The following is a 24,470-nucleotide window of genomic DNA, read 5'->3' as shown; positions in this document are numbered from 1 at the left end:
ATACTAGTGTAAGAACCTTTTGTGAACACGGGCCATGGTGTTCGCGCGAGAAAGACCGCTGTTATTTTTCCGACGTTCCGCGACCGACGCGACCGTAAACATGGCGCGGCTGTACATTTCCTCATACATGTGCATTTCCTGTACATTCCCTATGCACTTCCTTAAACGTTCTCCAACTACTTTGTACCACTACCTGTGCATCTGCTACATGGCGTTCTACCTGGCGTAATAATATGCAACTGCAATGCAAAGTGTGCACGTATCGACGCTACGCGGCGCCCATTTCACATCGCGTGCCTCCTCGCGCGCTAGGGCGCGTATAATTATAGGGCGTTTTTCCGACACAAGTTAGCAAGCGCTGGTGTGGCTCACGCTCGACCGCACGTGAGCCACACCAGCGCTTGCTAACTTGTGTCGGAAAAACGCCCTATAAATGAGTCTTAGTGTATGGAAGGCGAGAATGGATATTAGGTATGCTCATACACAGGCTCACTCAGCAAGACACTATTTTGTTGAGAGTATGATATACACCCGAGACTTGCTCAGAGCAAAATGTGAACCCCCAGAGTGGCTACCTGTACTAGACCAATTGGCTTCGGTGAAGCCTTTTTAAACCACATACACTTACCTAGTTGTGGCTGGTGTATTTAGAATATGTAAGTGTGTATCTGCTAATGTTGTTTGGGTTTGTGAAATGGCAATAAAGAAAAAAAAAGCTGGTGTGGCTCAGTGGTAGAGTAGCTGAGCCCGAGTTCGATTCCGGCGGGAACTGGGTACTTTTTTCTTAAGATTCCCAGTGATAGCTGCTACGGACACCGTACACAGCAGACGTCAGCGGCGGACACCATCGCCAACCGAAACGGCTATTGGAATGAACCCATAACAGCTTACGCTGTAAAGGTCACAGTTTCGCCTGAAAGGCGAAGCGTCGATTGCGACAGCAAATTAGTAGGCAGCTATATGATGTAAGGATATTAGTTTCATCGGCCGTCGAAACTTGCAAACATTCGCTCCCTAACTAAATTAACGAGCACGGTGTCACGCACGCGCAGGTAAACATGAACACATCTCGCTCAATGACCGCTGAAACTCGCTGTCAAAATGCTGGAGTCCGGAAGCGTGGCAGCAGCAACGTGCGAATTGACCTTCGTGCTGCCTATCGGTTCAAAGCGAACGAAACGTCGAAAGTACAGCGCATACGAAGCCACCAGCACTGGGCGTATTTTGCCCACATCGCAGATCGCAGATCGCCCAGGTCACAGATCGCTGTCAAGATACGCGGCCGCGCGGTAAGCAGCAGCCGCATAAGTAAACTACCCCCCCCCCCCCCCTCTCACCTAGCCCTCCATGCCTTGCGCGCCACAGAAGACTGCACGATTCCGCCCCACGATTTCCCCTCGCGCGCGCACGAGATTGAGCCGCGGTCGCCCACTGAGCCTCGCAAGCTTTCACACGCACATACAGCGTACGGCACGCGGTGACGATGTTACCGTGTTTGGACTTCATACGGAACCTCACAGCGATGTCCACGTCCACGACCACAGCAGAAATGAGCTTGGAGTGTCCATATAATTGCTATCGCAATAAAAACGCAACAGTGTTTATTCGTGTCTTGTTCTTTCCCCAGTAGAAGATCCATCGGATGAGCCAGAGTCCATGCCTGATAGCCTTCTTCCACTGTGCCCGGTAAGGTGGACAGTAAGGGTAAAGTCGATGTAAAGGTTCACTGAGAACTACGCCAGGGTCTAAGAAACAGGGAGTGAGATAACTCAAGGAGCAGGCGCGATGGCATAAAACATCAAAACCGTTTTGAATGGATACGAAACACTAGTGGGCAAGTTTGAAACGTTGTTGGGAATAACTATATCCATAGCTCTGTTTGGTCTATGCGAGGAACCAGCAAGGGTCCTGTAACGCTCAACGTTTCGTGCTGCGGGTGTGTAAGAAGCTGCAGAGATACTGTGCGACGCAATAGCCCGCCTGCGATCTCAAACCGCATTTCAGGAGTTGTGGGACCGCACTTGCTCCGTTGCAACTCAGCTAGGTCTGAAGGAGCCTCGCAGTGCAAGGCATACAAAGGCGGCGATAAAGATTTCAGATGTCCAACACGTCTCTGCCGCCAGTTGCAACCGATCCCAAAGCAGCATTGCGCAAAGAATACTTTGAGGCGATCGACCGTATTACGAACGAAATGCGGCGGCGGTTTGCTCAACCTGGAATTGAGCAGCTATTGAAATTAGAAGGCACGTTGATTGACACGACAACAGGAAGACAATACTCGGCTGATGACCTCAACGCCGCATTATGCGTGAAAGCAGCTGATTGTGATCTACACCGTCTCTCGGTGCTTTTCCCTTCTATTTCGTGCAATGTCAAGTCTTTATCAATTGAAACCATTTCGAATTTTCTGCAGGCAAAATCTGAACAAGTCCATGAGCTGGTAGACCAAGTCGTCAAATATATACAACTTCTTTCTGTACCGGCATCTGTAGCTTCGGCGGAATGCTCATTCAGCACTTTACGTCCAATGCAAATTTATTTGCGGAAACTGCATAAAGCGCAGACGACTAACATATCTCACTTTACTCGTTAACAAGGAAAGGACAGCCACGCTCAACTTGGAAGACGTCATCAAAGAATCTGTCAACATGATTGCTGAACGATGAGCCACTTTTGGTCTTTGAGGCAATTAGTAAGGTGTGGATCTGTCATCATACCTTTAAAATCTGGAGCAGACTGCGTGAACTTTAAGTATGTGCAGCTATCCATCTCTATTTCTCTCTCTCTCTCTCTCTCTGCTCGTTACCTCTGCCTTGAATTATCGAACGTGAGTCCATAGGTGGGCCGTTTAGAGCCGTATGATGAAGCGGCACTGCCTTGAATAAGCTGTGCGCAAAAAGAATCATTCTGCTGCGAGAAATGCATATCAACGTGTTCCTCGTACAGCTATTCCCAGTCCCCCTTCGAGCGCTGTTAGTTCTCATGCACCGAGCAGATAGGAACGCTGGCTGTAAGCGCACTCTCAAGCAGAAAATAAAAAGACAGGGTATTTCATTGAGCTTGGCGTGATGGCAAGGACGACTGTTAATCCAATGTTTTAGCTTGTAAACCGAGGAAATGCTTAATCATTACTTGTATATATATTGCAAATGCTGTAATTAAACGTGCGCAGCATTGGTATTGGTACCTCTCGATATTCAACATGTAGAGCTGTCTATACCTATATCCATAGTGCATGTGTGTAGTATCATATAATATGTATTAACTTTTTGCATTCCGTGTACACCGCCCGATGAAACTACTGGGTTATCATGTGACACTGCATTAAAAGCCGACCCCAAGAGCGGAGACATTGTGTGTATGCATTTCGTGTGCTTACGTTTCTGTGATTGCTGTTATATTGCGTTCCCTGCTTCATCCATACTGAATCTGCAGCTGAGGGAAAAAAAAGTGGCAGAATAAATGTGCTATTGTTTTATTTGTGTTTTATGCTATAGTTTAATAATGCAGTTTTTTGCGCGTGCTTTTAAAGAGAACTTGCAGCATGGATACTTTCGCGAATAAAACTGCAAATCTGGAGAATAACAGAAGTGAGTTGTCTGCAAATTCAGCTTCAGGTGTTCCATGTTTTCCTTGTCTGTGTGTACATCTTCCAGAATAACCAGACGAAGCGCGCACTCAATTAGTGTTTATATAAGCTATTATAGAACAATTAGCTGCAGTAATGTAGGCCGAATGTACTACAGCGCAAGAGATGCACGGCAACAAAATATTTCATAAATAATATGAGCGTAGCATCTTATGAATTTTTTGTTTCCTTTTCTCAGTCAGCAAAACGAAAAACAGAACAATACAAAAATGCTGCCGTTTCCTTCCCTGTGCTGCCCGTGTTCGAGAGGGCTCCTTAACAAAACTACAAAGGTTTATATTACGGAGAAGAATACACGGCATCTTTCAGAGCATGGGCGCGCATTGGCTCTCAATACGATACTTTATATGGCAGGCCATAAAACAAGTGAGATACGTATTAAACATACTGCTGCATGAAAAATACACAAAAGAGAATAACTGCTAGTTGTTGAAAACAGTTTCCGGGCGACGGTACCTTACTACCATTGAGTTAAAACTGATACGTGCATATTAGAGGCAGCTTCTAGGAAGAAGTCAAGAACACGACACCACAATATAAGTGCGTACAATCTTCATGCTGCTTATTACTTCTGTTTGCGGTCAGTGCGAAATTGTCGGGATGTCTTAGGGCTGTTATCGCTACCACTTTTTCGACTCTTCTTGGCGAAAGGCTTGGAGGTTTCCGAGCCTGCGGTCTTGGCCGTGCTTGCGGTCTTGGCCGTCTTGAGTGGCGTTTGCCGCTGCAGAGTCCGCTTCATGTGATCCATGGACATTCTAGAGGAGTCCGAAGGCCGCCTGGCCACGAATTTCGCATCCTCCACCACCGTCGTGCGCGGCAGGGCACGGATGACGAGCAGAGAGGCGAAGAGGAACAGTCCCGTCAGGGCAAAAACCACGTCTTCGTGTCCGGCCGGCTTCAGTAAGAAGGTCATTGACGCGCACACGGCCGCGACACGTCCACAGGCGAAGGCCCAGCAGACGGCGCCGCCCCGCACGGCCGATGGGAACAGCTCAAGGACGTACGTGAAACAGTGGACCAGAATCACAGTTGACGAGCCCTTAGACAGCACGAGCAAGATCGTAGTGATGGTGCCGAGTCCAGCGCTGGCGGCGATACTGAGCGCGCATTGGATGACGCCCGTTATCACGAAGCAGCTGCTAAGTACTGTAATAAGGGTGACGCCGGTCATCAGGAAGTGCATCGCCGTGTACGTAAACACCGTGACCACGACCGTGAGGCCGGAGAGCCTGAAGCCCCTCCATTGCGCCGTCGAGAAAGCGTTGACGTAAAAGACTAATGATATAGAGAAGCAGACAGAGAACATTGTCAACGCTCGACGTCGGAGGGAGTGACAGTCGATCAAGTCGTCTTTGTCTGCGGCTTCCTGACCCTCGCGGTTCTTGATCTGTTCCCTGAGCTTCTCCATGAGACAGGCCGTGACCGCAATCGGGAAGTTGTTGGTATTGGCCCCCTGCATCATGACGGCTTCAGCCGCGTCCAGCCTTCCTTTTGCGACGAGCCAGCGGGGTGACTCTCGCGCTGTAGACAAAGCAGGGAGCAGGAGAGCCGTCGGAGAGAGGAAGATGACCTGCTTCACACGCCAGTCGATGACCATGTGTTTGGCGATGACGATCCAAACCTCGGACAATGCAAAACCCATCATCGCCAGAAACAGGACCTGGTGTGGCCTGTGCGTGTGCGTCATCACCTCAAACGGTATCAGAAATGTAAAAACTGAGTATACGGCGACACTGGCAGCGGTAAGGAAGCGTGCCACAGCGTAATGCACGTAACTTGTCGCCATGAAGGTGCATGCCGTGCAGGTAACCACCGCCACAGCTGAGCCCAGGAGTATGGCTCTCCTGCCGACGTAGTCCCCGAAGGCTCCGGCCAGGATGAGGGAAACGACGGCACCGGCGTTCTGCAGGGTGACAAGGGCGGCCGGCAGCAAACGTCGGTGGCACACCATGTTCCAATAGCTCACCGCACTGGTCTCGGCCATCCGAGTGTCGTAGTCCCACTCTTCACAGGGCGCGTCGCGTGTGTCGTTGGTGTCCGGGAGTTCAAGCTCGCTGAGGAAGCATCTGCTGTACCACCAGTCGGCCACGGCAGGTCCAGCGCCGCTCTTCCCGTGTTCAGCGGAATTGCCGGGTTCAGCGGGTGGCTTGCAGCGTTCGTAGACGCGACAGCGGCTGAAGCGTCCATCAGGCTCGAGCGGTATGGCAAAATCCTTCCAATCGGCTGCAGAGATGTTGAAGCCGGCGAGCGGCTTGCACCAATGGTCGACGTCACCGGTGACGACGGACACCAGGTTGTTTTGGCAATTAATCGAGAAGGCCCCCAGAAGAATCAGAAGGAGCATCTTCTTTTGGAAGAGTCCGTCACCGAAGCCTTCTTCGCAGTCAAACGACTCGCTTGTTCGGAGATCGACACCGACCAGTCGCTGTGGGAGCAAGAGGTCCATCGCCTGGTTGTGAGGTGCTGCACTTACCGGTTTTGAAGGCTTCAACGAACAATATCAGAAGAGGAAATTCTAGACGAGAGCTATCTGCGCGCACCGGCTGGAAAGACGCCTTCTTCTCCTTCTTCTACTTCTCTGCTTGCTTGCTTGCTTGCTTGCTTGCTTGCTTGCTTGCTTCCTATGCCATGGCGCACACCCACCACGGGGGATTGGCCAAGAAGCCGGCGGTTAAGCAGTTGGGTTGAAATTATGCAATGAAACTAACTGATGTTAGAGCCGTATTTTATTTTATCTTACAGGGAATTAGTGTGCTTTTTGGAAGGAGATCAAGGTAGAAGGTAATAAATGCGCGCTTCTGACTGCGTTCCTTTCGTAGGGCACTCACCTCGTCTCGTCTCCCAAGCTTTGGCTCATACCCACTACGGGGGATTGGCCAAGAAGCAGGCCAATCCCCCGTTAGAAAAATACAATGAAGAATTGTGAGATAAAATAATTTTGACATAAAGAAGTGAAATAATAGGAATTATTCACATTTCTGGAAATTCACCAAGGTACTGTTTTTGCATCTCTAAGCAAGCAGTAAAGTGCAAGAAAAACATCCCTGTGGCTGTGTCCCAGTGAAGTCACCCCAAAAAGAGAGTGGTTGGAGAGGTTAGTAATAAGCCAAGTTTTCGAAATGAAATTTCTAAGAGTTTTCTTTCTCTTAAAAATCGGCGGCACGAGAGAGAAGCCGCTTAATGGATTCGGATTCATTGCAAAAAGAACATAGAGGCGACACAGCGAGACCAGACCTGTGTAAGTAAAAATTTAGAGGCGGTATGCGGCATCTCACTTTCCTAAAGGAAACTTCCAATTGCCTTGAAGGACACCAATTAATATTCCACTGAAAACAAAGATGGTAGAATTCAGAAGACGATGTTGAAATAGATTTTGCAGAATTTTGCGATATAGAAAAATTTCTGTACATAGCCGCGGTGACATAAGCTGATGTCGGCAAAACAGATATAACAGGGCCATTAAGGGATGCTCGTGCGAGTGAATCAGCCATTTCATTCAAGTGCAAAACACGATGTCCCGGTCCCCAAAGCAAGTAGATTTGCCTTAAGTACGACAGAACCATTGTACAATATGTTCGCAGAATTCTTGAATTTGAAGAGCCTGTAGCGCTGTGCATACTCTTGGACCGCCTTGGCTTTTTTTGTCTTCCTGCTTATCGAACGCAAATTGGTAAATTGGCTTTAAACTTTATTCTTCGGCGTTCTCGCATAAAAAAATAAAAGCCGCAGTTTCGCCCGAAAGGCGAAGAATCGATTGCGATAGCAAATTAGTAGATGGCTATACGAAGTAAGGATAGTAGGTTTATCGGCCGTATAAACTTAGAAATATTCGCTTAGTAACTAAATTAACAAGCATAGTGCCAGCGCGCTCAGGCAAACATGAACACATCACACGCGATGACCGCGGACACTCGCTATCAAAACGCTGGCGCGAGGATGCGCGGCGGCAGCAGCGAGCGAACTGACCTTCTTGCTGTCTATCGCTGTAACGAAAGCTGGGCCGGTATTTTGTAGCGATGCCTTTAAAGTAATAAAGCCTTTTCGCGCTTATCGCGCTTTGTGAGTGGTCAGAGCGACGGTCCGCTCGCGTTATCAACGTTGATATCGTGAGCGGACCGTCGCTCTGACCAATGACAAAGCGCGATAAGCGCGAAAACTCATTATTAGTTTAAACGCATCGCTATAAAATACCGGCCTTGAGCGACAAGAACACCGCACGCACAAAGGCATGAGCCGCCTGCAGATCGCTTTCAAGATAAGGGGCGCGACCGTGCTCGGCCGCACAAAGTACGCAGTTTGTGCCCGAGTAGAACGCCGAACCTTATTTACCTGCAAAAAAATTGCTGGGTCACTTTCAACTTCATTGCAAAGTCCAAGAGGTTTCTTTTCTTTACACTTGCAGTGGCTATCGCTTGCGGAAAATTAACTCACGAATGGGCACTCCACCCACACGACGACGCCACGAAAATCAGAAAGAAGGAATGTTGACGTTCGAGGTAGCACCCGGGCTATAGCCGAACAGCTCGACGGGGCTAAACTGACTGCACACACGACTCACACATGCTCAACTGACAACCCATTCTCTTTCCCACCTCCAAGTGCAAGAAGACCTCAAAGTGCACAAAGTGTACTTTGAGGTCTGTCTTCGGCGTGGCGACGCGTTCGATACATCGAATGTGCTGGCGAACGGGCGTTCTATATACGCGTGTACCAGGCCTATACGTTTGCATGGGACTTTCAAGGGGCTTTTACAGCTGCTCAATATACGCAATAATTCGTTATAAGTGGGATTGATATATCCGGGTACGACTGTAATTGCTATCGCAATAAAGATAACAAATACATTTTGACAGCTACCGCTCCAAGAATAAATTAAGGAATCTGTTCAAAGCTAACAATTTTGTCCGTCGCGGTGCTTCGCAATCAAGACTGGGCTAGTCGAAAGCCCGTCGTCGGTTTTCAATGGGTATCTCTTGAGCAATAGAGGTAAAAGTGGAGACCGTGAGGTTACCCAGAGGATCTCTTCGGTTGATTTATTTGTACTGGGGAAGGGTAACAGGGGCGCGAACTATCAGAGAAAAATAGAAAATAGGAAGAAGTAGAAAATGAACAATGTAGGACTACCTGTCTAAAAGGTCTTCCCATCTCCTATGGCGTCCCGTATTAATGCACTGAACTGTTCTTGTACTTGAGGACAATGTTTTCTGTGTACATTTGTTGGTAGAACGAGTCATAATAATAAACGTTTTTAAAACCTTACTGCTCAGCGCATACACAGATGCTTAAGGATGCTGTAATTAAGGCCTGTTTAGGGAATTATCTGGAGAAGTATTTTGTCCGTTTGGTTGGAGAACGCTCACTTGGAAGACCGTTGTCTTTACTGCCGCTATCTGCCTGTCATCATGTGCAGCTTTTCTGGACATCAGGGTTTTAGTTCGCGTGGGTGCCACCACGAGGCGTATCGACTTAACATTTTGCAAACTTCTGGCGGTGACGTGGTGATGACGTCTGCGAATAAAAATGTAAGAGTTAGAAGCTATTTCTGCGCAGTGAACTTAACCACAAAGCTTGTCCCGTTATCACTGCTATTGCTAAAGAATAGCCGCCCGCCGGCTGGAAATGACTTATCCTTAGAGCACTTAGCCACGCCACGGCAAACACAGCAATGACTGGTTCCGATCTTTTCACAGGCTGCCGCGGTTCTTTTATTTTTACAGCGAAGCTGTTAAGGGCTAGGTTCCAGGAGATCGCGTCCGTAGACCGACCGGCGTGTACAGCAATTTCGGCTCGATGTGCGTGGCGGTTTCCCGCCAGTTGTGCCATAGCACAACTGTCAAACCGGATGATGGATAGCCCATTGTTATGCCTCTCGCCACTGCCGATGCCTCTTTCACAAGTGTCGCGATACTCGGCGGCAGCACGTCCCACCAATCGTCGTTACCCTTTGTCTCGTGACGTAAACATCGCGCTGTTATCAGCAGTTGCCCTTAGGACTCGCTATGGGACGCACGCTCGCTTAACCACATCTTCCAGGATCCTGACGATTCCGTGCAGTGTGCCGCGGCTGTGAACACTGTGGCTCATACGCTAGTCTATGACGATGGGGTAGACTTGGCGTAGCAAACGCACTACTTGGTGATCGCGCGGGGCGACAACTAGACACTGTTGTCATTGCCCTTTGACGAACATGCCGAAGACGCTCAATATAGTCAATAATGATAATATATAAATTCACTATATATAGAAATATTCACTATAGCAGACCCACCATAGTCACAGCTTCGCTGGCTTCCATCGCCACAGTAGTGGAAGCGCTCTGAATTTTTAAACAGAGGAGCTGTTTAAGCTTGGCGTTGCGCCATTCGGCGTATAAAAAAAATCGGTGGCCCGATCCTGGCGGTATGCAGAAAGGGTCCAAGCGCAATGGCACATACCCCTGTGAACTAGCGAAACTGGCCTGGTTAAGTCTAGATAAGCGTGGTCGGGACTACTTAAGCTTAGTCACTCATCAATAGCCAATAGACAGCCAATCAATAGCTAATCGATCAACAATAAATAAATTCCGAAAAATGCTGGGGATGACTTGGTAGTTCTTAGCCTAGCCCAAATACGTGGCCAATACCTTGCGATAGGCAATCGATAGCCAATCTATAGCTAATCGATAATCGATCAGTAATCAATAGATTCCGGGAAGTGCTGGGGATGACTTGTTACTGCTTAGCCTAGCCCAAAAGCCTGGACTAGCTAGGTGCCCATCAGATCCGCTGTCATTTTAGCATTGCCCCTCCAGTGCAAACTACACTACTTTTGATATTGCTACGAAGTCAACTTGCTAGGTAGATCGTCGGCAGCGCTCCGCGGCAGGTTTCATTCAGTCGGAATGCATTCCGTATTTGTTGGTAAGACTTCGCGTCCGAATGTTGCTGAGCGGCTATGAGAGACACCGCCGTGGACGGCTGATGATTTTGATCTACGGCTTCATTAAGGCGCCCCAAATTCATCATCATCATCCTAATTGTCATCATCATCAGCCTATCTTTATGTCCACTGCAAGACGAAGGCCTCTCCCTGCGATATCAAATTACCCCTGTCTTGCGCTAGCTGATTCCATTTTCCCCCTGCGAATTTCTTAATTTGATCACCCCACCCAGTTTTCTGTCGTCCTCGACTGCACCTACCTTCTCTTGGCACCCATTCTGTAACTCGAATGGTCCACCGGTTATTTACCTTACGCATTACATGGACTGCCTAGCTCCATTTCTTTTTCTTAATGTCAACTAGAATATCAGCTATCGCCGTTTGCTCTCTGATCCAGACCGCTCTCCTCCTGTTTCTTAACGTTAGGAGTAACATATTTCGTTCCATCGCTTTGTGCGCTCCTTAACTTGTTCTTGAGCTTCTTTGTTAAGCTCCAAGTTTCTGCTCCATTATTTAGCACCGGCAGAATGCACTGATTGTACACTTTTATTTTCAACGACAATAATAAGCTTTTTCAACGAAAGTGGTGTCAGGATTTGGCGATGCCTGTCGTATGCACTCCAACCCAATTTTAGTCTTCTGTAAATTTGCTTCTCATGATAAGGGGCCCTCGTGAGTAATTGACCTAGATAAATGTACTCCTTTACAGACTCTTGAGGCTGACTGGCGATTCTGAATTCTTGTTGTCATGTCAGGCTATTGAACATTATCTTTGTCTTCTGCATAATAATCTTCAACCCCACTCTTACACTTTCTCGGTTAAGGTCCTGAATCATTTGTTGCAATTCATCCCCTAGTGTTGGTGAACAGGACAATGTCATCTGCAACCCGAAGGTTGCGGAGATACTCGTTGTTGATCCTCACTCCTAAGCCTTCCCAGTCTAATGGCTTGGATACTTCTTCTAAGCATGCAGTGAGTAGCATTGGAGAGATTGTGTATCCTTGCCTGACCTCTTTCTTGGTTGGTAACTTTCTACTTTTCTTGTGCAGAACAAAGGTAGTTGTGGAATCTTTGTAGATATTTGCATGATATTCACGTATGCCCCAAATTATTTCCCAATAAACTTTCCTATCCGCACTCATGGGCTACCGCAGCAACTGCAAATCGAGAAAAGATGTGCTTAAGCATTAAGATGGATACCTGAACAAGTTGGTTTTGCAGCTTGGCGCATAAGGCACGACATAAGAATAGTGGAAACCGTCGCTGTGTCGTCGTCTCTTAGCACGCTATGGCCGAAGCTGCTCACAATAGTACGTCACATTTGTTGGCCACTGGAACAGGTACACCTTTGGATATGATATATACATAACCTGCAGTTAGTTGTCAAACTACTGTCATGTAATTTGTTATCCAGGTACGTGAAGAAAGGCCGCTATTTAAGATGATTCTGCAGTAATACTTGGGATTTGTCTGTTCTCCGTATTATTGCCTACCACGCTGCCGTTTCACCATTACAACACAGCCGCAGTGTAGACTAGCAAATATCGAAAGCCAGAAAGGCTGCCCACACACTCAAAGGCAACGCGCACAACTCGTCACATTTACTCGTATTCAAGAGTTGAGCGACTGTCAAGAACAAAATTCAGGAATGTTGGCAGCTCGAGGAACGTGAGAGTTGGCACATGAGACAATTTGTTCGCATCCTCATCGCTCGAAGATCGGTAACAGCTGTCGAAGAAGGCCACCATGAAGTGCATTGTCTCTCATGTCATAGAGTCCTCGTTCCTAATTTCAGCACCGACACACCGTGTAACGACTGACGACACTGCATCTCGCTCAAATGGGCAGTCGCCCTACAGCTGCCGGGCACTGGCGTCGGCCACAGGACCGGCTGTGTCCTTGTTCAACGCCTTGTACAACCGACGTATTATTGCGGTAGCAATTGTATGGACAGTCCAGGCGCATTTCTGATTTCTCCGTCACCGTGAGGTTCCGTATAAAGGCGAACGGCGATAAAATTGTTGCCGCGCGCCAATTATACTGTTTGTGCGAGTGAAAGAGTGCGAGGGTGAGCCGACGATCGCGGCTCAATCTCGCGCACCAAGGGAGGGAAGCGGGAAGGAAGCGCGCAGTATTCTGTCGCGCGCAACAGTCCGGGGGGAGGATAGAGAGGGGGGGGGGGGCACGCTCCACTCCGGGCGGCCGCGAAAACACAACGCACGGCAGACTGTGTCCGCGACGCCGATGGCTTTCAAGACAAAGAGGCCCGCGGCCGTTGGGGCTGCCCGGAGTAGAACGCGTCCGCCCGAGCCGCTGTACCTTGAAAGCTACCTAAGTTGGGGACGCAGTCCTCCATGCGCTATGTGTCCGCGGCTTAGTTCGCGTTGATGCGAGACGAAGCCCGAAGGTGAATTCGTTCGCTGCCAACACCGCGCTTACTCACTCCAGCGTTTTGACAGCGAGTTTCCGCGGTCACCGAGTGAGATGTGTTCCTGTCTGCTTGTCGCACGTCACACTATGCTTATTCATTGAGTTAGTATGCCTATGTCTGCAAGTTTATACGGCCGATAAAACTAATATCCTTACTTCATACTGTCCACTAATTTGCTATCGCAATCGATGCTTGGATATCAATAATAAATAAATTTCGGAAATTGCTGGGGATGAGGAGGACGAGTAGATTTGAATGAAGAGAAGGGAGGAGAGGTCGGTCTGGAGATAACTTGGTAGTGCTTAGCCTAGCCCAAAGACCAGCACTAGCTAAGTGCCCATCAGCTCTGCTGTCTCTTTATAAACCATGGTGCCTCCAGTGCAAGCTAGGCTAAGTTTTTCAGAGAGGCGTACATTACTTTCCCGAGAAATCGTAACACATATTCAACTAAATAAAAAATTTACTAATTAACCTCATAGTTATTTACTTTACGGCACATATTACGAATTGTGGCCGGTGAGCTTGCAACGCGTATCTACTTGGACTGAATTTCCAGAATGACCCTAAGTTTGGATATATGCGGCATCAGTCTCGCCATAAAAATGTTCTACTTAATATTTTAAGAAAATGCTCTTTATGCATTGGAGCACAAGAGTAACTGGAACGCCAATGCATTTCGTCTCACACATTGGGAAATAATATCTCAAGACTCCTTGCTCTTTGATCCAAACCACTCTCTTTCTGTATCTTAACAGGAATAGAGCGATGTGGATCAGAGAGCAAACTAGGATAGCGGATATCATGGTTGACATCAAGAGAAAGAAATGGACATGGGCAAGCCCTGTAATGAGTAGGGTAGAAAACCAGTGGACCATTTGACTTAAAGAATGGGTGCCAAGAGAAGGGAAGCGCGCTCGAGGATGGCAGAAAACAAGTTGGGGTGATGAAATTAGAAAATTAAGTGGAAACTGGAATCAGCTGGCGCAAGACATGGGTAATTGGAGATCCCAGGGAGAGGCCTTCGCCCTGCAGTGGACATAAACATAGGCTTATGATGATCATGATTCACAAATGAAAGAGATACACCGCTATCAACTCTTCTCTTTTTACATCGGGTGACAGTGAAAGAAAAAAGAACCCTTGTCGGAAGTGGGATTCGAACCCACGCCCGGAAGACCGGACTGCGACCTGAACGCAGCGCCTTGGACCGCTCGGCCATGCTGACGGGACACGGAAGACCGGACTGCGACCTGAACGCAGCGCCTTGGACCGCTCGGCCATGCTGACGGGACACGACAACAGATGAAGGTGGCAGAGGGTCAATCGTACTTTAGCGTTGCGTATTCATAAAAGAGGAAAAGAAAGAGATACACCGCTATATACTATTTTCTTTTTACATCGAATGACAGTGAAAGAAAAAAAAACCCTTGTCAGAAGTGGGATTCGAACCCACGCCCGGAAGACCGGACTGCGACCTGAACGCAGCGCCTTGGACCGCTCGGCCATCCTGACGGGCCACGACAACAGATGAAGGTGGCAGAGGGTCAATCGTACTTTAGCGTTGCGTATTCATAACAGAGGAAAAGAAGGAGATACACCGCTATCTACTATTTTCTTTTTACATCGAATGACAGTGAAAGAAAAAAAACCCTTGTCAGAAGTGGGATTCGAACCCACGCCCGGAAGACCGGACTGCGACCTGAACGCAGCGCCTTGGACCGCTCGGCCATCCTGACGGGACACGACAACAGATGAAGGTGGCAGAGGGTCAATCGTACTTTAGCGTTGCGTATTCATAAAAAAGGAAAAGAAAGAGATACACCGCTATCTACTATTTTCTTTTTACATCGGATGACAGTGAAAGAAAAAAGAACCCTTGTAAGAAGTGGGATTCGAACCCACGCCCGGAAGACCGGACTGCGACCTGAACGCAGCGCCTTGGACCGCTCGGCCATCCTGACGGGACACGACAACGGATGAAAGTGGCAGAGAGTCAATCGTACTTTAGCGTTGCGTATTCATAAAAGAGGAAATGAATGAGATACACCGCTATCTACTATTTTCTTTTTACATCGGATGACAGTGAAAGAAAAAAGAACCCTTGTCAGAAATGGGATTCGAACCCACGCCCGGAATACCGGACTGCGACCTGAACGCAGCGCCTTGGACCGCTCGGCCATCCTGACGGTTTTTTTTCTTTAGTTCCTTTCCCAGGAATGATACAAAACAAAAAAAATCACTAATACATGCTACATTCTGTAATTAAATACGCTTGCCTGCTTTCGGCAAACGTGGGTAATTAAAACCGCTTCAGGTTAACAAGAGCATCTAATACCGGCATCCATTCTGGTGGATCATTCTGCGCTTTAAATATCTCACGAGTGAAGGCGATGCCTTCTTTGAAATATTCTCTGGCAGGCTGGGGGTTTAATTCGGCATGGTGCACTGCCATTCTTGTTCTCCATATGCTATGAAGACATAGCGCCGTAAACATGTCATACGGCACTCCTTTATCGTTTGCGGTTGGGAGAAAGCGGATGCCATATGGGGTAAGCGGCAAATCTTTTTTCAAGGTGCGCTGCAATATGTCCCATAAGAAGGTGGAATCTTCACAATCCACGAAAATATGGTCGATAGTTTCCGGCTTTTTGCACAGTAAGCAATTTATCGTCCAAGGCACAAAAATACCCTTCTGCTCTAACCACGGTTTAACGGGCAGAGTTCCGGTGTGCAAGTGAAAGAAAAAAGTTTTAACCGTAAATCGTACTGGCATCCGCTTCACCCTTTTCAGTACATCTTTGCCAGCCCCTGCTGGAAACATGGAGCGATACAATGGTTCTGGCATAGATACATCAACAACATCTTTATACAGTTTCTTTCGAGTGACGCTGCTGAGGTATTCCAACGAGAACCGTGCCACGAGGAACTGGTAAGACCAGACGACTTCTCGCAGGAAGCCTCGTACTTTCGGCCCTTTAAACCGATCAGATGACACAATAAACGCCGGCATAACATCACATAATTTCATTTGAATAACAGTACGTAGGAAACCGTTGCTTTGGCCCCGCACAAAGATAAATCTGGACACTACCTGTTTTAAAAACAAATGCGCCAAGCCCAGTCCGCCGCTCTTCAAGGAGCGGAATAAATTTGTGCGACTTGTACGCTCCCATGTTGAACCCCATATATACACTGCAAACACCCGGTGCAGCCTTTGAGTTCCTCAAACCGAGGAACTTACCCCAGTTCACTTTACTGCCCGTTACATCACAAAACTGTTTCACCACGCGTATTGTTTCCGTTACGCTTTCTCTGTTTGTACAACACACGGCGATATCATCTGCATATGCCAGGAGCTTGACTTCTGTGGCTGCCAAGCTATAATCGCGTATTTGATCATTCTCAGTTATCGCCAAACACATCGTTTCAATGTAAATTGCAAACAAAAGAGGACTGAGGGGGCAGCCTTGACGCACAGAACGCATGACGTTAATGGGGGCCCCCAATGATTTATTCACAATTAGGCGTGTTGTGCAGTTCTGATACGCCAATTCCACTCTCTCAGTGATGATAGCACCTACATTAACGTGATCCAGAATGGCAAACAAAATATCATGAGACACACAGTCAAACGCTTTCTCTAAGTCCTGCTGGAGCACTGCGACGCCATCGTAAGTGATGTCACAGCACTCGAGCACGCACCGCATCGTGTGAATATTCGAAAAAATTGACCTCCCTTTGATCCCACACGTTTGGTGGTCTGCGACTTTTTCTTTGATGACTCCTTGAAGTCTGGCTGCCAAAACCTTCATGAAAATCTTATAGTCGACATTGGTTAAAGATGTCGCACTGTAAGATGCCATGATCATAAGTTTCTCCGCTTTGTCACTCTTAGGTATCAAGATGGTATGCGCTTTACCAAAAGAAGGCGGCAAAGCTTTGTTCACATACGCTGCGTTAAACAGGTCTGTTAGCAGGGGCGACAGTTCTTTCTTGAAGGCTTTATAAAAACACGCGCTCAGACCGTCAGGTCCGGGTGATTTGCCATTGTTCAAATCATTTATTGCTTTTACGACTTCGTGTTCTCTTATAGTCCCTTCTAATCGGTCCTTCGTGTCGTCACTCAATCGCGGCATACGACTGAGAAAGGCCCTTTTGAACTCATCTACATTGGCTTCTTGATATGCAAACAGTGACTGGTAATACTCTAAAAACGCTCGGCCTATGCTCTTATTATCGTCGACGAGTGTGCTATTCCACGAGATCTTATCGACATGATTACGTCGACCATGAGCTTTTTCAAGTCCTAGTGCCCTTCTGGTGGGCGTCTCTCCCGCTACTAATGCGTTTGCTCTTGCTCGCACAATCGCACCTTGATAGCGTTCTTTGTCCAACTGTTCGATTTTTTCTTTGATGGTTCGTATATCTTGCTTATACGCCCCTGGCTCTTCGCACTCCAGCGCTATCAGCTGATTAAGTATCTTTCGTAAGTCTCGTTCTTTGATTTCCCTCTCGAACTTTAAGCAGCTCGACCTTTCTCTTGATTTCATTTTTACCTTCTGTTTGAACCATTCCCATTTCTCTGCTATGGTTTCAGTACTTTCAACGCATACGTCCATAACGACCTCATGTATTGCCTCTACAAATGGCTCGTCTTTTAATAGTAAGGCATTCATTTTCCATAGTTCCCAGTTGAAAGATTGACTCTTCTTCTTCATTCCTATGGTACACTTCACCAAGCAGTGATCTGAGAACAACACAGGTACGACAGAATAACTGTGACACATTGGAATCATGTCTTGTGACATGTACAAGCGGTCTAACCGCGCATGACTACTGCCTTGAAATCGTGTATACATCACCTCCCGCTCCCCCTCCAGACAGTCACATACATCGTCTAGTTCACTATCACTAATCAACTTAGAAAGTATGTGACTGCTTTTATTTCGAATACCGGCATTATTGGATCGATCCCGAGCCCTCAAAACACAGTTGAAATCCCCCAACAAAATCATGCACTTATCACGGCTAATGTACTGAAAAAGATTCGAAAAAAAAAATAAAGCACGCTCTTCTACAACATTTGGCGCATATATGCACATAACTCTGAATTCGACTCCACCACAAACAAAGTCGCAAACAACCATTCTTCCCGTCTGACATGAAAATACACTTTCAACCACAAGGTCGGGTAACTTCTTAATAAACAGGATGCATCCAGCTGACGTCCCTACCGCGTGGCTCACCACCGCATAATATCGGGTCGTGAAACGCCTCACCATGCTCCCGGTCTCCTCCTCCCCGTCTACCTTGGTCTCCTGGACAGCTAGAACGTCTATGTCCTGGTCAGTGGCCAACCGTAGGACTTGACTCTGCCTACGCCTAGCCGCCAGCCCTCTAACGTTTAGAGTTGCAATACTGAGTGACGGATTAGGAGCCATGATGAACTAGAGAATGAGGTAGGCCCGGAGCATGGTGCTTACCCCTCACGACCAGCCGCACGCGCCCAGTGCCTTGGCAGCGGAGGCACTCCATCGGCCGACCGGGTACCACCACCAAGGCCAACTCTCCGGCAACACGTATCTGGTGAGGAATATCTTCCACTTTCAGGCCGCTCTTCAGCTTGAGAAGAACAGTCCTCGTGGTGGAACATTTGTCTGCGACACCTTGGACACGCCACTTCTCTCGACTCACCTCTTCTACCTTGCCGAAGGCCGCCAATGCAGTCCGGACGTCTTCCTCGGCCACACCGTGCAGCAGCCAGTGAAGTCTGAGCTTCACCTGCTGATCCTGAGGGTCGACGATCACACATCGCCGCCCCTTCACCTGAAGTTCTTTCAAGGCCAGCAGGCGCTTCGTTGCAGCTGCGTCACTGAGGGTCACCGCCCACACATGATTAACTTGGTAGGCCCTAAGGCACACAATTTCCGGCAGCAGGCTCGTAGGCGTTAGGGCATCCCTAAAATCTTCGACCTTGTAAGGCCTCGCTCGTACATCACCATGCAGAAACACGGTGTTGTTCACTATTCGTCCTTTTGGCAGTTGAGGCAAAATAAACTGGTATTCCATTTCTTCGTTGCCGTACCTGTTTCCGCGGCCAAAAGTAACCGCTGTCGGTGCCCTTGAAGAGGCCATGATCCCACGAACCGTCACGCTCGGTGGCCGGAACCAGAATGTGGCCATCCTGACGGGATACTTTTTTTTTCTTTATTACCGACTTCGCAACATAGAACACAAGACATTTTAACAATACATGAGGGTCATGATAAAAGTGTCGGCCATTGGTTGGCTGACACAGGGGCTAAAGACGCTTGAGGTTCGCAAGCTCAGTCATCACACTGAGCCATGTTGGTTATTCTTTTTGCAAGCTGTACAATTCTTTAATATAAGAAATGCTTTCGATGAAGTACTCCCTAACAGGCCGAAGGTCTGGTTCGGCATGTCTCACGGCCATTCTACTTTTCCATAAACTATGCAAGGACAACAGCATGAACATGTCATATGGTACATTGTCTTCATTTAGAGTAGGCAAGAAACGAATCCCGTATGGCTTAATCGGTAAGTCCTTCTTTAAGGTTATCTGTAAAACATCTCAATGGAATACCGCATTCCAATAGTCGAGAAATATGTGTTCAACTGTTTCGGGTTTCCCTCATAGTAAGCAATTGACGCTCCAAGGCACAAAAAGTCCCGTCTTCTCAAGCCATAGTTTTACAGGTAAAGTATCGGAGTGGAGCTGAAAAAAGAAGGACTTCGCCGATGGACGTATACTGGCATTCGTTTTACTCTCTTTAGCACGTTCTTTCCCGGTCCTATTTGGAACATCGAGCGATACAATGGTACCGGCAACATTGCCTCTACCAAGTCCTTATATAAGCGTTTTCGTGGTACCCGACTTAGGTATTCCATCGAAAACCGAACCTTCAAAAGCTGGAAAGCCCAAATGACTTCCTTTAGAAAACCGCGCAATCTACCTTGACTGCACCGGCGAGACGAAACTATGAATTCTGCTATAGCTTCGCTCAGCCTTACGTGAAACATAGTTAACAAAAACGGGTCCTTTTGGCCCCGTAAGTAAACAAACCTCGACACAATCTGCCTTATGGACAGATGTGCAAGACCTAGTCCTCCACTTTTAACCGAGCGAAACAGATTGGTGCGACTGGTGCGCTCCCAGCTTGAACCCCATACAAACACTGCGAGTACTCTGTGTAATTGCTGTATGTTGGCCCTTGACATGCACAATGCTTGAAGCACGTAAAAGATTTTGGCAACGCCAAATAGGTTGCAGACCGTCGCGCGAGCAAACATTGAGAAATTGCGCCCCCGAATGCCATATGGGTCAAGGGGTGATTGTTTCTTTAATGTGCGTTGAAGCACATCCCAGTGAAAGATTGGGTCCCAACAATCTAGAAATGCGTGCTCGATCGTTTCTAGTTTCTTGCATAAGGAGCAGTCAGTAGTCCAGGGTACAAAGATGCCTTTATCTTTAAGCCAGGTTTTAACAGCGAGTGTGTTCGTGTGCAACTGAAAGAAGAAGGTTTTAACTGATGGTTGTATAGGCATTTTCTTTACTCGTTTGAGCACATCCTGTCCTGGGCCTCCGCTATGTGGGATGCGGTATAAGGGCTCTGGGAGCATGTTTTCCACTAGGTCCTTATATAGTTTTTGCTTCCTAACATTAAATAAATACTCTAAAGAAAATCGTGCGTTCAGCAACCTGAACGAGAGAGCCACTTCGCGTAGGTACCCGGCTACAGAACGCCCGCTCGGCCATCCTGAGGGGACCCAACGACCGATGAAAGTGGCAGAGATGCAATCGTACTTTAGCGTTGCGTATTTAGAATAGAGGAAAAGAAAGAGATATGCTCGTGTCAAAAGAAAGAGCGTGCATGTGTCGAGACTATGCGGCGCGCATCGCAGGCACGGAGCTGGCGAGGAGGAGACCACGTGCATGCGCACGCGGTCTGCTCCTCGCAGCTCCCTGCCTCTCCTCTCTCCACGGCGCGCTGAGCCAGGAAAAAAAAAGGCGAAAGCTTGCACTAAGCCGCGCAAAGCTCAAGACACAGCGAAACTGGCCGATTGATATCGAGCGGCTAGCCTCCAACGCGTTCGGCGTCGGCAAGCAGCAGCGTTCTTGGCACTGTGCCAACTTAGGTTAGCCTGCCTGCGTTTGTGCACCATGACAGGAGCGCTGTCGCTCGTAGGCGCCCACGCGTCCAGCGCTAGTCACGCTAAATGTCGCGAAATGGAGATACCTCCGAAAATTATCGCTCGAGAATGCCTTCCTACAAGCGTAGTTAAACCAAGTTAAGACCTAGCAGCAACCAAGCTCATACCTAGCAGTAGCAGCCAGTAAGCTTAGCTGTGCCTAAGCTTTGCGCGACCGAGTATAAACTTGCCTGATTTTAGGGGCGAAGCACCTTAGGGCCGAGCCTTGTCCCCCCCCTTCGTAGTCGTTGTCGTCCGCAGCTCTGGTTTGCATGGAGTCCACTAGGGGCACTGCGGTGCACAAGGGCGTTCGTTCCCGACGCGCGCTGTCTTTCTCTCTTCAGCCATGGATGATAACGGTCGCTTCTAATAACGGCGCGCCCGCTATGGATGAAAAGGCGAGAGTGGCGGCTCAACTGCAAGTGGAGTCGAGGGCTCGGAAAGCTGCTGCAGCACGGCGACGCTGGCATGTGGACCGGGAGCTGAGGGCTCGCAAAGCTGCAGCAGTACGGCAACGCCGGCAAGCGGACCAGGAGCTGAGGACTCGCGAAGCTCGCGCTTGAACCGAGCATCGGCGCCACCAACCTCAGGTAGAGAACGCTTCCGGTGTGTTGCCGCCGCTTGCCGTGCTCTCGCCGCCTCTGGGTCCGCTTGCCGGCGTCGGGGATTCACTGTTGCGCAAATGATACCCCGGTGTTTCGCCCACTCATCATATTTTTTTATTTTATTAATTGTTTGATATTGCTCCGACGCGCTCAGGTCTGGTATAAATGTTGGAAAAGGGGTTCGTGTTTGAGTTTACTCGTAGCAGAATTAGGTTTTCTCGAACATTCAAATTACAATCCGACTCCGATTGGTAAACAATCCGACAGCGAATCCGACGTCGAATAGTGAAGTCGTACTTTACCATTTTTCTGACGGATTCTACTGTGAGAAATTCAAAATTTTTTTCATCAAAACCTTGCACAACGTGGAGGGCCTGTGGGGTCGGATTGCTTGTGGTGGGTGGGGTGGTTGGGAATGATTTTCACCGCCACCAAGCCGTCATTGCACGTCGACGCCGGTTGCCGACGCCGGATTTTCTGCGGCACGGGGCCCTGAACGCTATCGAGTTAAAAATTGGCTGTGGGTCAGCTCTGGTTAAACCGTGGTGTGACGTTATGGTGCGGCCACGGCTCAAAGTGCGGCGATGGCGAAGAGGCTAAAACCTGGCGTAATGTAGCTATCGCTACAAAGGAGCAAATTCCACTGTACGCTAACGGCTGTTACGGCCAACGGTCCTGAACCAACGGTCCTGAGTATGCCTCCGACTGCATACATGTAACATCAGCATTTCAATTATAGTATGGTGTTCTCCAGTTGAGGAGAGCTTCAGAAGATGACGCCACAAGCGTTACTAGGCGCGTCTGGGTTTACGGTATTTCGGTAAACTGCAAACTGCCGTATTCATAGAGAGTGAAGCTAAAGCTCTCCGTTGGGGCTCGGCATTGTGCGCACAGCCCCACCATCGGAAATTCTACTGGTAGTACAGAATCTGGGCATTCCCGGCATCTGATTAACCTTCTCTACAGAAACATGCGTGCGTTTGATGGTCACCAATTCTCCGGCTAACACGGGGAGAACAGCGCTAGCATGCGTCTGGCGATTTGCCTGTTTCCGTAAGGAACTCCAGACGCGTTCTAAGTTGAGAAACGTGGCTGTGGAGGAAGCCGGCGGGACAAGAGAGCTCTGTAAAAACAAACAAGCTACAAGCGACGCGTGCATGCGAACACCGGAGGTTTGCTCCGCTCAGCAGGATGCGTGCTGGCGCACGTTATCCCCGCAGACACAGGTTTGACCAGACTAGGCGAGAGAAGTGAGCGTTTAGGTGCTAAAACACCGTCTAAAATTTAAACATTGTGTTGCGATCGATGATTTCTCCGTCCGTCGGCGCCTGTATGCTCTCGAAGAAAAGCGCTATATTTGTTTCGAGTCCGTGACAGCCGATTCGATTGAGAACGTTTATAACGACGACACCTCCGACAGTATTTATACCCGCACAGACTTCAACTACACGAGCTGTTCAGTCTTCTGAGAGGTTCACCTTTATGGCGATACGTTTTACTGTACCGGTAAAATTCGTTACCGAGGAGGAGGAGGAGGAGGAGGAGGAGGAAAAACTTTCTTCAATAGGTAAGAGGTTTAAGGGCAGGTCTGGGTGGGGCCCTCAGTCCAGGGCTCCACTGGCTCTAGCGGCTCACTGAGCTTGGTCCAGGAGGGCCAGTTGGCTCTCCCGGTCCTCGCTTGCAAGCAGTGCCTCCCACTGCCGTACGAAGTCTGTCAGCCTTAGAAAGTGTGAGTTGATATCTCTCGGCCTAGCCATACAGTCCCACGTTATGTGAGCCAGCGTGGCTTTTGCTCCACACCACGGGTAGGTGTCTGTGTAATGCGCCGGGTGCATCTTGCATAGGCGATTTAGGTCTGGGTATGCGTTCGTTTGGATGCGACGCCAGGCCCGCGCTTGTATTCTGGTTAGTTTGGAGTGCGGAAGGCCGAATGTCCGTCTCTCCCTTCTCTGATTTCCCAACATGTCGCGCACTCCGGACGGAGCTTCCTCTATAGGGTTCTGGCGGCCGCTCGGTTGTTACTTCCTCGAGCTATGCAATCTGCCCTTTCGTTCCCACCCAGTCCGTTGTGCGCTGGGCACCACATTGTGCCGTGATCCAGCTCGAGGCGTGAGCCCAGTATTCTTGTAGCACTGCGCGGTAGAATTCCCCGCATGAAGAGTCGACACGCTGCCTGCGAGTCTGTAAGCATGTAAGCCGGTTTGCCTTAAAGTCGGCGTCCCGCATACCGAGGTAGTCTTCACTGTGGCAGTTATCGTAGTGACTCGGTTGGTTGCGGTGATTGTGTAGCAGTCTCTGCGAGTAGTTGCACTCGCGTCCGTGTAGTAGGCGGCCGGATCATTGTCGAAACGCTTCTGCAGAGCCCTCGTCCTGGCCTGTCTGCGGCCTGCGTGGTATTTAGCATTCATGTTTCTTGGAATGGGTGACACGTAGAGGTGGTCCCTCAAATTTAGAGACAACAAGTCTGTGTCGTCGCCGCAGAACAGTGGTCGTGGTTCGTATCCCAGCCGTCAGAGGATAGACCGGCCCTGCGGCGTAGAGCTCAGCCTTTCTTCTTGTGATATCAGAACTGCAGCGGCATGTTCTTCATATTTGTTGTAAATACCCAAGCGCTCCAGGCGATCCGTGCTGACTGTGTGCGGGAGACCCAGAGCA

At 48.7% G+C, this 24,470-nt stretch overlaps 1 protein-coding gene and 5 non-coding genes across 6 annotated transcripts; all 6 read right to left on the bottom strand.

Moving 5' to 3' along the window:
- Positions 1-4,214: 4,214 nt before the first annotated feature.
- LOC119463997 (solute carrier family 22 member 7) lies at positions 4,215-6,095 on the bottom strand. Its single transcript, XM_037724816.1, has one exon. The coding sequence runs from the start codon at positions 6,093-6,095 to the stop codon at positions 4,215-4,217; it is 1,881 nt and encodes a 626-aa protein (XP_037580744.1).
- An 8,045-nt stretch (positions 6,096-14,140) lies between these two features.
- Positions 14,141-14,224, bottom strand: Trnal-cag (transfer RNA leucine (anticodon CAG)). Its single transcript has one exon. It is a non-coding gene; the product is annotated as a tRNA-Leu (tRNA).
- A 203-nt stretch (positions 14,225-14,427) lies between these two features.
- On the bottom strand, positions 14,428-14,511 carry Trnal-cag (transfer RNA leucine (anticodon CAG)). The gene has a single exon. It is a non-coding gene; the product is annotated as a tRNA-Leu (tRNA).
- A 140-nt stretch (positions 14,512-14,651) lies between these two features.
- On the bottom strand, positions 14,652-14,735 carry Trnal-cag (transfer RNA leucine (anticodon CAG)). The gene has a single exon. It is a non-coding gene; the product is annotated as a tRNA-Leu (tRNA).
- A 141-nt stretch (positions 14,736-14,876) lies between these two features.
- On the bottom strand, positions 14,877-14,960 carry Trnal-cag (transfer RNA leucine (anticodon CAG)). Its single transcript has one exon. It is a non-coding gene; the product is annotated as a tRNA-Leu (tRNA).
- Positions 14,961-15,101: 141 nt separating this feature from the next.
- On the bottom strand, positions 15,102-15,185 carry Trnal-cag (transfer RNA leucine (anticodon CAG)). The gene has a single exon. It is a non-coding gene; the product is annotated as a tRNA-Leu (tRNA).
- Positions 15,186-24,470: the final 9,285 nt, after the last annotated feature.

This window comes from Dermacentor silvarum, chromosome 9 (assembly GCF_013339745.2).
Source record: "Dermacentor silvarum isolate Dsil-2018 chromosome 9, BIME_Dsil_1.4, whole genome shotgun sequence".
Lineage (NCBI taxonomy): Eukaryota > Metazoa > Arthropoda > Arachnida > Ixodida > Ixodidae > Dermacentor > Dermacentor silvarum.
This window is presented reverse-complemented; position numbering and strand designations above follow the sequence as displayed.